Source organism: Chroicocephalus ridibundus, chromosome 10, assembly GCF_963924245.1.
Source record: "Chroicocephalus ridibundus chromosome 10, bChrRid1.1, whole genome shotgun sequence".
In the NCBI taxonomy this organism is placed as follows: Eukaryota; Metazoa; Chordata; class Aves; order Charadriiformes; family Laridae; genus Chroicocephalus; species Chroicocephalus ridibundus.
Window position 1 is genome coordinate 20534712 of NC_086293.1, and position 15840 is coordinate 20550551.

Consider the following 15840-nt stretch of genomic DNA (forward strand, 5'->3'; position numbering starts at 1 on the left):
CGATGGAATGTAGAGCTGCTCCATAGATTCATCTTAATTCCAAGTTGAAAATCCACGAAAGACAAAATGTTGAAGCAGTATTTATTAACTATTTGCCTTTACATTTTTTTAGTACTGCAGTACCTGCCAGTGTGCTCAACCTTTACAGCCCAGACAAAAAAGGAACTTTGTTTTCATCCTTACAACTTTACTGAGCAGAAGGCAGAACCTTGCAAGTACACCTGTGTTGAATGCCACTCATGTCCCTGGGAGTTTATAACTCCATACTACTTGTAGAGAGCCACAGAACCAGAATTTATGAGCACAATTCAAGAGATACTAGTTGAAGTTCTGATTATAAGGATTATAATTTTGTCTATAAAGTTTATAATATTGTCTATTAGCTAGGTAGCATGAGTAAGGCAAAATGGGTTACAGAAAAGCAGTGAACTGATGAGCAGCCGGTCATATTCATAAACAACTCACTGTTGTTTACTCTAATTATGAAGCATATAGTTGCGTTTAATGTATACATTTAAGTCTACTTTGGTCTTTCAACTGCAGATCTCAAGCACTTAACAAATGCGAACTGAGGTTTATGATACCTTTGTGAGGGCACAGGGGAACAGTAGCCCGTTATTGCCTGGGATGAAATAGCAGGTGGTTTCCAGCACCGCTGTGAAGATTCCCTTTCTGAGCTCTGCTGAGCCTCATTTCATCTGTTCTCTATTCGTTTGCAGAGAAGCTGGAACTGTGAACGTGCTATTGTTCTGTGGGGATGCTGATGTCGTTTATAGGTAGCTGACCTCACTGCTGGACAAACCCAATACAGGGAGAGCAGTCTTCAAGCCATACATCTGTAGGCATCGCATCAGATCCAGGCAGTGGATACAGAGGTAGTGAATTTCTGTAGTAAAATCTCAAGCTTGTCACAGGCTGAAGCATCCTTCCTATGAATCCTAGTACCTCAATGCCTTCCTCAAAATGCACTTGTCCCAAAAAGCTTGTTCCTGATTGCAGATAGAGGCAAGAGCTTGGTGACAAAGGATAATTCATGCAGGATACTCATATGTCTGTAACTACAGTGGTTTTTAAAGGTATAAAGCTTGTGACATGAGAGACTGTTAGCTCTCCTGGTTAGGGACTTGTTGAATCTCTCCAGGCTGTTGGAAACAGAGGGATTTGTGGCTTGGTTTTGGTTTTTTTATTATTTTTTTTCCTTTTCTCCTTCAGGTTTGACATCCAATCAGGGATGCACCTATGTCTTAAGCAATAAGCTGCCGGGCAGACCTTTCTTTCCCTAGGAACATAAAGGAAGGTACTGCAAAGACCTCCACAGAGAGATCAGGATGGCTAGGGGCAGCCAAGAACAGGAATGACCCACATCCAGTGACAGTCCGCAGCGGGGTGAGGGGGATTTCAGGGGAGGCTGAGCTCAAGCACCCAGAGACTTCAGACAGGTGGCTGTGAAGTTGCACAGTGGAGCTCTGGGTGTACCTACAGCTCTACGGCAAGGAGTACCAGCTTCCCTGGAGCTGAGGGTGCCTGCCCAGCAGTTTCCCATCCTTGCTGTTGCAGAGGTGGTGCTACATTGCTCAGCGGAAAGGAGAAACAATTTGCCCAGTGGAAGGATCACAGCACCATCTGCTGGGACTGCTCGTCAGTTCCACACCAGGAGGGAACTGGTGTCATTTCCATATCAAATACGGGAGAATTTTCCCTTTTCCTGAAGTATGGCAGAGCCAGGAGGCAGGTGAACATTCTCCCAAAGAAAGCGTTGGCTGAGAATGAAAAAATGAAAAAGCTTTGATGCATTAGTTGACTTGGTAGGATTTTATTTTTTTTTTTTGCATTGGCTCAACTGACTTCAGTAAGAGTATGGCTTTTTAGAGCCTCTTTCCTACCCTCAGTCTCTTTTTGTCTGTGTTTATCCTTTTTCCCCTCCCTCCTCTGCAGCCTGCACCCCTCTGTGCAGCACTCCTCATCGCCCCCTCTCACTCGGGTCCCCACCCTCTGCGAGTCGGGCTGTCTCGGGTGATGCAGCGGCACGGCCACGCTTTGAACAGAAAACCTGGATCACTCAAGGCTGGTTCAAAACGCTGTTTTTTGTATTTCCACTGAAGGTGCACAGGATATTTTAGTAAAAGTATTTACCTCTTGCAACTCTCCAAATGTGGCTGTGAGCTTAGAATTGCTCTGCTCTGGCACAGCTTCTTCCTGGCTATTAACAGGAATAGATAGATACAGGAATAATCATAGAATCACAGAATGGCTGGAGTTGGAAGGGACCCTAAAGATCATCTCGTTCCACCCCCTGCCCTGGGCAGGGACACCTCCCACCAGCCCAGGCTGCTCCAAGCCCCGTCCAGCCTGGCCTTGAACCCCTCCAGGGATGGGGCAGCCACAGCTTCTCTGGGCAACCTGGGCCAGGGGCTCACCACCCTCAGAGTGAAAAATTTCTTCCCGATATCTAATCTAAATCTCCCCTCTTTCACTTTAAAGCTGTTACCCCTTGTCCTATAGCTACAGTCCCTGATCCAGAGTCCCTCCCCAGCTTTCCTGGAGCCCCTTTAAGTACTGGAAGGCCACAATAAGGTCTCCCCGGAGCCTTCTCTTCTCCAGGCTGAACAATCCTACTCTCTCAGCCTGTATTTACAGCAGAGCTGCTCCAGCCCTCGGATCATCTTCGTGGCCTCTCTGGACCAGCTCCAACAGGTCCATGTCCTTCTTGTGCCGAGAACTCCAGAACTGGACGCGGCACTCCAGCTGGGGTCTCGCTCGTGCAGAGATCTCGTATAATCCCTGAATACTGAAATAATTCCAACTACGCCACTTCGACTGTCGAGGGGAATTAAAGGTACGAGCCGCTGTGCAGCGGCTCTCTAGTGTGCGACAACCACGGGGGCACCCGTCCCGCGGGGGAGAGGAGCCCAAGTGACCCCAGGCCGGCCCCAGCCGTCCCGGGCCCCGCTCCGCCCCGTCCTGGATTCCGCGCTCCGGGTTTCCCCAGCGCCTCCCGTGCCGCACCCGCTCCGTACCGCCGCGCTCCGTGTTTCCCCGCTTGCCCGCGCCGGCCCCGCCCCGCGGCTCCGGTTTCAGCCGCTGCTACAGGGACCCCCAAGATGGAAACGCAGGGGCTGCCCGCCGCGGAGGCGGCCCGGGCCAGGCCCGGCGCCCAACATGGCGGCCCCGCCGCGCCGCCCGCCGCCCCGCGCCGCCCGCCGCCGCCGCCCGACTGGGAGCCGGCGGCCGCCGCCGCCTCCACCTCCTCCGCCGCCAGCACCACCGCGTCGGGCCTCTACGTGAGCTTCCCGGTGCTGCTGGTGGAGGAGAAGCCGGAGCCCGGCGCCAGCCCGGCGCCCAGCCCTTGCGCGCCGCCGGCGGGGCCCGCGCCCGACAACGACGGGCTCCTACTCGTCTTCAACGTGGTGCGCGGCGCGGCCGAGGCCGGTCCGGGCGGTGGCGAAGCGGCGCGCGCCCAGCCCGGCCCGCCGGCCGCCGAGCCGCCGGAGGAGGCCCCCGGCTCGGCCCCGCCGCCGCCTCCTCCTCCCCCGCCGCCGCCACCGCTGCCCCCCGCCGGCGGCGATGGCGGGGCGGAGGACGGCTCCTTCTCGGGGACCATCACCATCAACAACCAGAGCCTGGTGGTGCGCATCGAGAACGGCGTCCTGACGCTGGGGCCCGGCGCCGAGCAGGCCGCGGGCTCCGCGCCGCCGCCGCCCCCCGCCGCCAGCCCCGCCGAGCCGCCGGGCGGGCCGCGGCCGCGCTCGCCGCCGGCCTTCCCCTGCCCGGAGCCGCGCTGCGGCGAGGCTTTTCCCCGAAAGCAGCAGTTGCGGCTGCACCGCCTCTCGGCGCACGGCGGCGGGGAGGACGGCCGGGGGGCGGCGGGGTCGGCGGCGCGGCCCTTCAGCTGCCCGGTACCGGGCTGCGCCTGGTCGTTCGCCACGGCCTACAAGCTGCGGCGGCACCTGCACTCGCACGACAAGCTGCGGCCCTTCGCCTGCCCGGCGCCGGGCTGCTCCAAGCGCTTCACCACCGTCTACAACCTGCGGGCCCACAGCCGCGCCCACGAGCAGGAGGCGGCGCACAAGTGCGAGGCCTGCGGGCAGCGCTTCCCCAGCGCCGCCCGCCTCGCCGCCCACCGCCGCCGCAGCCACCTGGAGCCCGAGCGGCCCTACCGCTGCGACTTCCCCGGTAAGCCGCCGCCGGGGCTTGGTTCCCCTCCCTCCCCTTTCCGAGGTGAGGGTAGGATCCCTGCGGCTCAGCTCGCCTTTCCTCCCAGCTACCCCTTCCGTCCCCCCCGGGTCACCCTCAGGGTCTTGAGGAAGGTCCCCCGGCTCCACGCCACCTCGGTTATAAAGAGGGAAAGTTTGGCAGCTGAAGGATGCTGAGCCTTCGCTTACACGTGGCGTTGTGCTGGCGTGGGGAAATGCCTTAAGTCGCAGCACAAATCTTCAGCGGTGTGCCTTAAACCGGGCTGTCCGTGTTTTGATTGCCCACCTTGTCTAAATAATTGTAATCCCTGGGAGTGATGTAGTTTAGGATTGTGCTGTTTGGTTTTCCTGTGTGCCAGGATGTAATATCCTGGAAAAAGGATCACGAAAGTCCCATACTACAAGTTGGGAGGGAGAAAAGGATCCAGATTTCCTGATTCAGATTTGTATCAAACTGATGTGCTGTTTCCCTTCTGTCCCCAGGCTGTGAAAGAACATTTATCACAGTGAGTGCATTATTCTCCCATAACCGAGCCCACTTCAGAGAGCAAGAGCAGTTCTCCTGTTCGTTCCCTGGCTGTAACAAGCAGTATGACAAAGCCTGCCGGCTGAAAATCCACATGAGGAGTCACACAGGTATTCATGAGTATGACTTGTAGATGGAGAAGTACACAGAAGATAATATGTGGAGAGTGGGCGTCAGTTTGATGGGAAAACTGGAAGTCATGAAGGGAGAAAGAGTGACATGCATTAGTTGGTGTCAGTGAAAATGTTTGATTCTTGGCCTTCTGGGGTGGGAGTCTGCTCAATGAGCTTGCCAAATGCGAAGTGGCTATGGAGGCGCGAGCTGTGGCTTTTAGCATGTGAGCTCTGTTCAGAAAAATTATCCCAGCTCTGTTCCCAAGTTTGTAGGCATTGAAAACATTGGGTAAATAATAATCTTGGTCAAAACAAATGGCTAAAAAACTCTCAGAATGTGTGGAATATATGTACCAAGGTTTGGAACAGCAAGAAGATAAATTTCAACTCAAGCAAGCACTCCTGACTTGCAAGGACCACTGCTAAGCTGAAATCCCGTCTTTTAATGTTTGAAAGTTAGTTGTGTGTACTCTCTACTGTCCTCCATTTTCCTGGTTTCATGGCTTTACAGTGTGGGTTTTGTTTTTGTTTGTTTGTTTGTTTTTTTTAAAGTATCACTTTTGTTAAGTGAAAGTTCATAGATGTGATGGAAACCGACTTCGCATACTTCACTGTATTGTATTCCACTGGCCATGGAAACAGGAAAAAAACATTTCAGTTGTGTTCCTGTTTTGAATAATGCTGTTATTGGTTAATGAATACTTCACTTTCAAGATAGCTCAGAGTGATACGAGATGGATTGATAATTATCCGCTCCCTCATACATAGTTAAAGATGCAATGGCCTTGGGTTAAAGAAGGCTCAGATTGTACCAGAGGGAAGGGACACCGCAGTACTCTGCGGTAGATTGCAGGAGAGGGTTGTTGAGTCGTTTTGTCTTAAATTAATTCAATTTAAGCAGCTTTTCAGGTTTTCTAGTAGCAGTGTGTATTTCTGTATTAGATTATTAATGTAATCTTTCTTTGCTTAAGGTGAAAGGCCTTTTATCTGTGACTTTGAAGGTTGTGGCTGGTCTTTCACCAGTATGTCCAAGCTGCTGAGACATAAAAGGTAGCCTTTTCTGATTATACTGTCCTAAGTCGCTTGCTGTTTGTTTGTTTGTTTTTCTTCCAGTACTTCAGCAGCAGTGGATTTAATCACTGCTAACGGCAATTTCCTTCCCTTGTAGGAAACACGAAGATGACAGGAGGTTTATGTGCCCAGTAGAAGGCTGTGGGAAGTCATTCACAAGGGCAGAACACTTGAAAGGACACAGTATAACTCACCTTGGTACAAAGCCGTTTGAGTGTCCCGTAGAAGGTATTGTTCCACTCTTGTATGTGTTACCTGGGTATTAGTGTGTATATGGCCTGAAGATTGTGTGCCTTTTCCCCAAATGCAAGCTTTTTCACTTGATTCATCAGCACTCTTAGCACTACCTCCATTACTTCAGCAGGAGTCCAGGAACAAAGATTTTGGGTCTGATCTGGAATATTCTGCTTCATAAAGTAAAGCAGATCTAGTTGGTGATTGTTTCCTCTTTTAATGGTTTTTGCCAGCAGTCGTCATGAAGAGCTTACATTTAAGATGCCGTAGCAGGGAAAGGTTGTGCATTACACTGAATGATATAAGAGTTTCTTGTTGTCAGAAATAGGTTGTTGAATTTCTTCAAACAGGTTGTTGGCTTTCTGCTAATTCCTTTGAAGGTATGCACAGGCACTGCAAAATGGCAGATAGAGTTCTGCAGAGCTACTCTGATTTGTTTTGTTAAGATGCTAAATATGAACATCAAATTGAAGTTAGATGAAACTTTAAAGCCTTGTGTACGTTCTTGCAGGTTGTTGTGCAAAATTTTCAGCACGAAGTAGTCTGTACATTCACTCCAAAAAACATCTTCAGGATGTGGACTCATTAAAGACTCGTTGCCCTGTGTCCAGCTGTAATAAATTGTTCACTTCCAAACACAGTATGAAGACGCATATGGTCAAACAGCATAACTTCAGCCCAGGTAACGTATTTGTTTCAAGCTATAGGAGAGTCTAATGGAAAACCTAAATGTTTTATTAAGGAAAATGTGTATTTACTGATGTTGAAATCCGAGCCCCATTGATATGAATGGCAGAATCTTCACTGAGATTGGAGTTGCTTGTTCCCCCCTAAAAGTTTCAGTGGGACCTGTAACTGAATATTGGAAAGTGAGACTTGAGCTTGACCTGCGTGAAATTGTGAGAAGTTGCAGCTTTTTTGGATGAAATAGAGCTTGTCTTTCTCCGTGCCGTCTGTAAAATACGAGTGAGGAGTAAAAACACTTCTTTTTGCACTTCTTGTTCCACTCCTTCACAACCTAACTTAGTCTGGACTGCCTTAGCATTATCTTTTGGCAAGTGCTTTTGTAACTGAAATCTCTCAGTAAAGGAGTGAACTTATTTCAGTAAGCTTCTTTCCTTAAAGCTGCTTTCAGGGAAGTTGGGAAGTTTTAGCAGGCTGAGAATCTAGAGTTTTAAGCTTCCTCCCTTGATCATTGAAAATTACATTTCTTCCCCATTGTCTGATGAAAGGTCTGTCTTATAACTAAACTCTTCTCTTCCAGATCTCCTAACTCAGCTTGAAGCAACCAGCTCCCTGACACCCAGCAGTGAACTCACTAGTCCGGGACAGAGCGATCTCAGCAACATAGACCTCGTATCCCTGTTCTCCAACGTGTCTAGTAACAATTCTGGAATTGGAACAGACATGGCGCTAGTGAACTCTGGAATTGTCACTATCGATGTTGCTTCGGTGGGCTCAACGCTCGGAGGAAACCTCCCTGTCAGTAACAATTCTTTAAGCCAGGCAGTCGATCCCTTGATCCTGGTGGCTAGCAGCGATATGCCGCAGAGCCTGGACAGCTCTCTCTTGCTGGGAACCGGTGCGACAGTTCTACAGCAAAGCACTTTAAATTTGGATGATGTACAGACTGTCAATGCAGAAGCATTGGGCTCACTAGCATCTCTGTCGGTGAGGAATTCCAGTCAAGAGGTGCACGGTTTGACGTCCAGCAATAATTTAACAATCGACACAGCCACTTTGACTCCTTCGAGTAGCCTCAGCAGTACCGCGGTGCCTGAGTTACTAACACCAACTAAAGTGGAACGGAATTTGCTTCCTAGCTCGGACGTTGTTGGTCAACAAGAGGGCAGCAAAGTTGTGACACAGTTTGTCTTCTCCAACCCTCCAGGGAGCTACAGTGCACAGAAAGAAATGGATCTTGGCCCAGTGACTGGCAGCTCATTTTTGGTATGCAATAACTGTATTCATTTTACCCCTGTATGACTGAGACGCCCTGACTTTAGGGATATCCATCGCTACTTATACCTTATAGGGAGATCTTTCTCTCAGATTTTGCGGATCATGCATTTTGGCTTTTTTTGATGAAGGATGTAGAAGTTTATGTTGAATTCTATGTTGTCAGAAGTAGATTCGGTGTGGTGATAAGTTCTTTTAAGAAATATTGGAATTCCTGGTGGGGAGAGTTAAGTGAGAACCTTTCAAGATAAGTGATTAACAAGTAAGAGGCCATCTGTCTGAGGGTGAAATGGAATTTACAAGAATATGCAAGAATAGGTGGTATGTTTTGTGCATTTTGTTCCAGGGAGAGATTCGGGCTGGGAGAGTGACTGAAACATTTTCATCTCAGTCCTCGTTCCCATTTTAAGTATTCTTCCCTTTCTGCTTTACTATGGTACTGCAGACTTAACTGTTTATTTACATTACAAAGTAAATGTTTACCCTGTTAAAATCTAAACACTTAGGAATGTGGAGCCAGCTTCCTCCTGTTGAACTCCAGACAAGTACGTACAGGGAATTTATTGAAACTTTAATCAGAAGAGCATGGGAAACTGGAAATCAATGTTTGTGGTGTAAAAGATAAGTGCAACAGCGAACTCATTAGTCTGTGCTGATTGTCTTTTAATTTTTTTTTAATAGGAGAGCAGTGGGTCTGCCAGAACAGACTACAGAGCCATTCAGCTAGCCAAGAAAAGAAAACAAAAAGGGAATGGGAGCAGCACAGGTGAGAAGCCATTAATGTTAAGTTTAATGAATACAATTATTTATGGGTTTTGGCAGTAAAATAGCAGCAGGTATCTGAGCACATTCTTAAATATCCCATACGGTTTATTGCTAGTTAAAATAATTGTGCGTGTGGTGTACCATCTGTTACTCAGGATAATCACGTTCTGTGCAATACCAACTTCATGGTAAGTTTACAAAGAAATCGGCACCATATGTTTCATGATTATTAACAAGACACTACCCCTTCATGTCTTCATCTGCTTTTTATTTTCTTATTAAAACAAAAAAAAATTAAGATCACTTTGCTTTCCATTGTTTATGCTTTTGGTCTTACCTGGTGGGTTCTCTTTTACTCAGTACAGACAATGAAAACATCAGCTGGATTTGCTTCTGTGTTTCACTTAGTAACAGTGTATATGCAGTGTTAATGGATTTATTTCTTAATTATGTAGAAAATTCACACCCCTCTCTCAGATTTTAGCCATGTGGAGAGTTCTTGCGCAGGGTGAGGTTTAGGTCATGATTTCAGATGTATCCTCTTTAACTGTAGTTCGACTCATAGCTGTCTGATGTGAATTATACACCGTTACTTTGTCAGATCAAACGTGGTCTGTGGCTCACTAGACCTGTATGAGCTCAGGCATTTGAGTTGTGTCTACCCTTGGGGCTGGGGTAGAATATCATACATATCTATATAGTTTAGTTTTTCCGAGCTGTCTCTTAATACCTTCCATCTCTGAAAATCAGGGTCGTAATTTTTAAGGCGAGTTAAGAGACTAGTTCTGAATTGAGCACTGGCATGTTTCTGTAGTTGTAAAAGGCATACCTGCGTAAATTCTGTCTGGTTCAGCAAATCACACAGAAGGATAAGTGCTTTATGAAGCTAGTTCTAAGTGTGCTTGATGATACAGGCACATGTTTGATAATACAAACTTGTCTTTTGGACATCTGTTTGGAAAGATGATTTCACTTAGTCTGCATGTCTCCTAAAATGACCTGAGAAAACTCCTGTTTCTGTTCCTACTCAAGACTCCCAGTAGTCCACTTTTCACCAGGTGTTGCCTTAGTGCTACTATGTGCTTCTCAAAGTGGTCTAAAAAGTCTTGTATTTCTCATTGCTTTACCTAGGTTGAATGAACACTGTAGAAGGAAGTTCAGTGTTTAAAAAGATGTTATCCAAGCCTTTCATTTACTATGAATTTAAAAAACAAATAAAAAAAAACCCACAAACAAACCAAAACCAACCTGAAACAGCTGACAGGATTGTATCTTTACATTTATTTTGATTAAGTTTTTGGTTTTCAGTTTGTGATACAAGCAGCTAGTTCATTTTGTTTTAAACTGAAAAATGCTTAAGGTTCTGATAGTTGTACTTCTGTAGCCTGTTCTACCTAATAGTCCTTGAAATCTTTCTGGAAATAGACGAGCTTCACTATGCTCTTTCTATGGTTTGGAAAAATTATGTACATGACTTCTAAGGAAGTGAGTTGCAAAATTAAAAATAGAAAATGCAATTCTACTTCCTAATTCCTTTCTATAACTCCACAAATATGCTGATATTTCTGTGCTGCCACGGAGGTGAGCCCTAAGCTTAGCAGTTTGTGATGTGGTTTTGATGGCATTGAGATGCTCAGTCAGCAGTTGGAGTTCATCAGCTGATTGCCGCCTGGCCTTTTAGCAGTTATCAGGTAGTGCTTAATTATATTGCGCCGTGCCAGGCATTTGCTGCGTAATGTAAATAACTGCAGAAAATTGAAAAATACTAGTGGGAAACTTTGGCAAATTGCTTCTGACCATCTAAATATAAACATTTCTCTCTTTTAGGGGCATCTGGCTCTGGTCAGAGGAAAAGCAAGGGCGGTAAAGTAAGCCCTACCAACTTTTCATCATCCAATCCTGGCAGTCGACTGGGTGGCAACATAGTTCTGCCAAACGGAGGTCTGACAATAAGGGACCCTGCCACTGGAGCCCAGTATGTGCAAATTCAGCTTCTTCAGGTAAGAGCTGAGGAGGAAAAATATGCTCATCTTCTCTGTTACCCAAACTGGCACATTTGTGGAAGAATCTGACTGACTATCTGTGAACTTGGGTACTGCTGCCCCTAGATGAGATCTTGAAATCTGCAGTATGTACTGTGGCCATGAGGGCATTTGCCCACAGGAAGCACTTTGTGGGAAGTTTGTATGAAACTGGCTTTATAGAGGTCTAGAAATGCCTGAAAACAGAGCTGGTTCAATCATACAACTGCTGGGGGCCCAAATGGGTGCATTGTGGAAATGGGTGAGATGTTTATATTTGGTTCAGTACTAGTACTCACTCCAGCCTTGAACATACAGGCACTGAAACTGGAGGGAACATCCTGTAAACTTAACAGGCTGAATGCACTTGCTGCAGGCAACACTGTGATGGAACCAAGACTTTTAGCAAACTTCCATTTTGCACATGAGAGTTGTAATCCTTCCAGGGCTTAAGATTTTCACAGTTTGGACTGGCAGTTATGAGCAGCAAAACAGATGCCACATTCCTGTTCCAGAGTATGGGGTAATTGTTCTTCCAAAAGGAAAGGATTAGTAGCATGCATTACTTAGGGTTTGCATGGGAGTATCTTTTTCCTCCAGTCTTTTTCTTCGTTGACACCCCCCCACCCAATTCTTACATTACTCCACTTCTCTCTCATTTACAAGGTGAACGAGACTGGCACACAGACATTCCCACAAAATAAAGTTTTAGCCTAAACTTCTGGTTCTCTGAACTGTTGAAATAAAGTTGAAGATTTTTTTTTTCCTAAAAATACCTAGCCATCCATGTGGACTGATCAGTGGAGCGTGGCGGGTAATAAGTTTTTGTCCAGGTGTATATCTGTATAGTGTCCAGAGAGAGGGTAAGTTTGTTCCACTTTGTTCCTAAGAACATACAGTATGGAGGAAGCAATAGGCAGAGTTCTCCCTCTGTCTAGTTTTCTGGTGGGTGCAAATGTTTGTAACCTTTATGTTAACTATCAGCTTCACACAACACGATGAAAATTGTCACGTATTTCTGAGTGTTGCATTTGTTGGAAGATGAACCATTCTTTCCTTCCTTCCTTTTCAGATCTTGCCAGTCTTTGGAGTTGATGATGATAGGATAATAGGTTGAATACTGAGCTAGGTTCAGCTTGAAGTGGCAGTTCTCTTTCGCGTATCTTTCTGGATCTAGGCCTTACTAGGAAGGTGCAGTAGCTTTATCGGATTTTTTAAGGTTGTGAGGCAGAGTGAAATTTGCCGTGTTGTGCTGAGATGCTTGGGGGGGGTTCTTGTAATCTCATCATGTTTCTGCATTCACAGGATGATTCCCCGGGAGAGGGAGACTTGCCCTTTCCACTGAGCTCTCAGTCCTCCTCGTCACATTCTCAGCTCACAGTGGATTTACCTGTTCACATACTTCAGGTACAGCATGTCAGAGCCATTGAAAGTGAAGAAAGTTTACTGTGAATGCTGGTGTTCTGCCTAATGAAAATAGCTTGTTTTCCATTGGGAGGTTAATTTAACTTAGAAGAAGTAGTCAGCGGAGAGCTGCAGCGGAGCGCTGCAAGATTTGTCTTGTGTACGTTACCAACCTTTGACATGTCATAGATGGTTGTTTTTCTTCATCAGTTACTGAGTAATGAAAACTAAATTGTTGCTCATTTATTTCTGAAGTGTCTCATCCTTGTTTTCCTGATCCCATCCTACGGATATTAAGTGGTCAAGAAAGAGGATCAGAATTGATCTGTAACAGGCTACAGGAAGGGTGGGAAGTAAAATCTTGACCCTAGATTTCAGAGCGGTATCTACATGGGGACGGCAGTTAGATTAAAATGCCTGCTTGCTTTCATTTCACTACTTGCCCATGTTAACTAGTGAGTGTCGGTGGTGTTTGAATGCAGAAAGCTTCATATAACTTCCTGCGTAAATGTTTTGTTATCTGCTGTTCCGGTATACTGCATGTTAGCGAGCAGGAGCAGCTGAGAACCGAGGAGCAATGAATGATTAGCATGTGTATAAATCACATTAATCACATTTGCTACTTGACCATGTGGGGCTTTGGTTTTGACAAAGTCTGCAGTGCACTTATTACCAAGCGTGCTTCTCCTGGATAGAAAATAAAGCCTTTGTATTTGAGAGGAGCACTTTACTATGATAAACCTAGAAGTACGAGGATCGTTGACCATGGTAGAGAGTTAATAGAGGAAAAGCAAATAGTCCGTTAGTAATGCTCATCTGAAGTGTTCCAAAGAGAAACTGGAGCAGCACTGTTTGAGTGCGTCCCCGACGTAGGAAAGCTTTGGGTTTCCTCTAAACCATTCGAAGCATTTCTCTGCTCTTGGGTAAATGCCAAGGTAAATCTTACTGACAAGCGTTAAAAGCATCTAGAGGTGAAAGCACTGAACTCTTCATGCTCTCTGTTTGCTTCAACAGGAGCCACACAATTCCGCTGAAGATGATGCAGGTTCTGATAACTCTCAGTTCACTGGAAGCACAATAAACTTACAGGATCTGGAATGACCGTTATTAAGAACAGCTACTTGAAAACAAATTGGGCAATCGTGTCTTGACAGAATGAGATAACTGTGGGTCTTTTTCCAAGGAAAATACGGAAATGAGGAGTACTGGATTATGGTTGCACTCTTTGCAATTTGCTAAGGACAGTTGCAGCTGAAAGATTTTCTTAAAAAAATGTAAATCCCACTTGATGTGCCTGTGTAAGATACCCTGTCTGCCTTGTGGTGGGAGAGGCTGAGGCGGACTGCTGTACAGTGTTGTTTCAGGGAGAAGTACTGTATTAAACTTCAAACTGAGGTAATATTTACTGTTTTCACAGGAAAGCAAGTATTCTACAGCTAACAAGTACAGATTTATAATCCTGCCTACGTCAGTTAAAACTCTTCTTCCGTTGGTCTCCTGCTGGAGCCAGTGGCGTTGAGGAATTGAGCTAAAATTTACAAGTGTTTTTCACACACAAAAATATAATTGTTTCGGCCCCTGTGTTTTGGCAGAAAACTGGAACAAAGTGTCACAGGTAACAAAACTAATGTCCTATGCCATGAAAATGAGATGCTCTAAAATCTTTGTTTTAGAAAGCTAGATTCTAAATGTTAACTTAGCTGTGAATCAGTTTGTAGCTCATGTTGAGTTTCTCCCTTTCCTTGCTCCTGCGTCCCAAATATTTTGCTGAATTCTTCCAGCAAAACTTGAAAAAGAAAACTGCAATAGAACTGTGCTCACTGTAAGTGATTAGCTAAGAGTCCAACAGCATCTGAGAGAGGTTCGTTTTATCTTTGTGTTCCCTTTTTTTGGGAGGAATGTTGACTGTCATGTAAATTTAAGCACCTTGATTTTATCTCATCTATAAACTGCTGCCAAGTTACCTGTAAACTGGCCGCTATCTTTTTATTTTGGTGTTGGGGTTTTTTTTCCCCACGATTGAACACTGTTAACACTTGTTCTTTATTGCTATGCCAGACTGTCACATGCACCGGCTGGTTTACAGAATATGCAGTTGTCAGAGTATTCTATGAGAGGAAAAGAATCGTTACCTAGGAAGATTTGCCCCACTGAAAAACTGCAGTTTCTCTTGGGGGCCGGGGGAGAGGTTGTATGTACTGTACTTACCTGGATTGCAGACAACTAAATAAGTATAGGGTTGTATAGGAAAAAAAAAAAAAAACACCTTTGGTTACGTTTTAAGGTAGTAATTTAAATGTTTCTTATGGTGATGTACTGAATGCCTATAAAATTATGTATAGGAGTTTGATAAAAGGGTGTATGTACTGTTTTTTATTCTCAATGAGGTGTGTGTGTATGCACGTATGTGTAATTTTTTTACAAAATAAGATATGTCATGCAGAAGAACGTTGTGATCTTTCTAATCTTGCACATATTTATTTATTTTACAGTTATACTGATGTTGAATTCACACGAGGTCATTCAGAAATGCTTTTACTTCCTGTGCCTTTTGAACTATGTATGTGTCCAGATAAATGCTTTTTTCGTTGAAGACTTGGGGAGGAAAAAAAGAGTATACAGGTTACATTCAACTTCAGATCCGGATTTGTAGGCAGTATTCTATCCTCTGGTTGAACCAGTTTTATTTTTCTATCTTTAGCTTAACTGAGCATTGAGGTCTCTCTGTTCCTCTCATCCTGAGTTTACAGCTTATGTCCAGGGAATCTCTTAACCCTCTCAGGTTGGGTTTCCAAACCAAACTAATTGGTAGATGAGATCTTCTACCTGGTAGCTGTGGCTGTAGTGTGGAGTCCACTCCTAAGAGGTAAAAAAGGTTGAGTAGGAATCATGTGAAGGGGGACGCCTGGGTCTTGCGCTAGTGGTCACCATGTTCTTCCTGGAAGCTGAGATACCTTGAGCTCCCGATGCCTGCATTATTCTGTTCTCAAGGACCATACCAGTTCTTCATCTGTTAAAATGGCCAAGGAACACTCCATCTTTTTATGGGACTTGCAACCGAATCTTTCTACTTCTGAAAATGTACCTCACTCAGCTTTGTAAGTGAATGTAAAGTGCTAACCTCATGGGGCCGAAAATTGGATCACTTGGCTTGAACTCCATTGCTGGCAATGGATACCTGAAGAACTGCTGGTGCAAAAGGGTTAATAAAGCTTTTTTTTACGGTCAGTTTGTCACTGGGTATTGTTCTTTGTAAGGATGCATCTGACATAAAGCTAATTGTTAGCGTCTTGATCTATGCAAAGCTTGTGTTTTTCCTTTGATTCTTCTCCACAGTAGTGGGGCAAAGTCTCTAATGAAACCCATCCTTTGGATTAAAGCATAGCCTTTGTTTTTTATAGTCCTGCAACAGATTTGTGATTATAACAAATGTCTGGCAGGTGCCTGGCTTAGTCCTGCCATAACAAAGATTGTTACCCAGGACTGCGCTAAATCTCACTCATCGGGATTGTAGGGATAGTGCTATTTGTGTCAAAAACTGAATGAGAAAAGCA

At 45.5% G+C, this 15840-nt stretch overlaps 1 protein-coding gene across 2 annotated transcripts; it reads left to right on the plus strand.

Moving 5' to 3' along the window:
- Positions 1–2541: 2541 nt before the first annotated feature.
- Positions 2542–15790, plus strand: ZXDC (ZXD family zinc finger C). Of its 2 annotated transcripts, XR_010072753.1 has the most exons (11): positions 2542–4173; positions 4677–4829; positions 5804–5882; positions 6001–6131; positions 6649–6819; positions 7402–8087; positions 8778–8862; positions 10689–10861; positions 12188–12289; positions 13301–13901; positions 14779–15790. XR_010072753.1 is itself a non-coding variant. In XM_063347911.1 (10 exons), exons 1-10 carry the CDS (start codon positions 3102–3104, stop codon positions 13385–13387), a joined length of 2739 nt encoding a protein of 912 aa, XP_063203981.1. In that variant the 5' UTR covers positions 2542–3101; the 3' UTR covers positions 13388–15787. The 2 variants fall into 2 exon arrangements, 1 of the variants encoding a protein (XP_063203981.1); XM_063347911.1 differs by having other exon boundaries at positions 13301–15787.
- The last annotated feature ends 50 nt before the right edge of the window (positions 15791–15840 follow it).

Coding starts and splice junctions, on each gene's coding strand:
- ZXDC (XM_063347911.1), top strand. CDS start 3,102: ATGGAAACGCAGGGGCTGCCCGCCGCGGAGGCGGCCCGGGCCAGGCCC. Junction 8,863..10,688: donor AGGGAATGGGAGCAGCACAG/GTGAGAAGCCAT, acceptor TCTCTCTTTTAG/GGGCATCTGGCTCTGGTCAG. Junction 10,862..12,187: donor TGCAAATTCAGCTTCTTCAG/GTAAGAGCTGAG, acceptor CTGCATTCACAG/GATGATTCCCCGGGAGAGGG.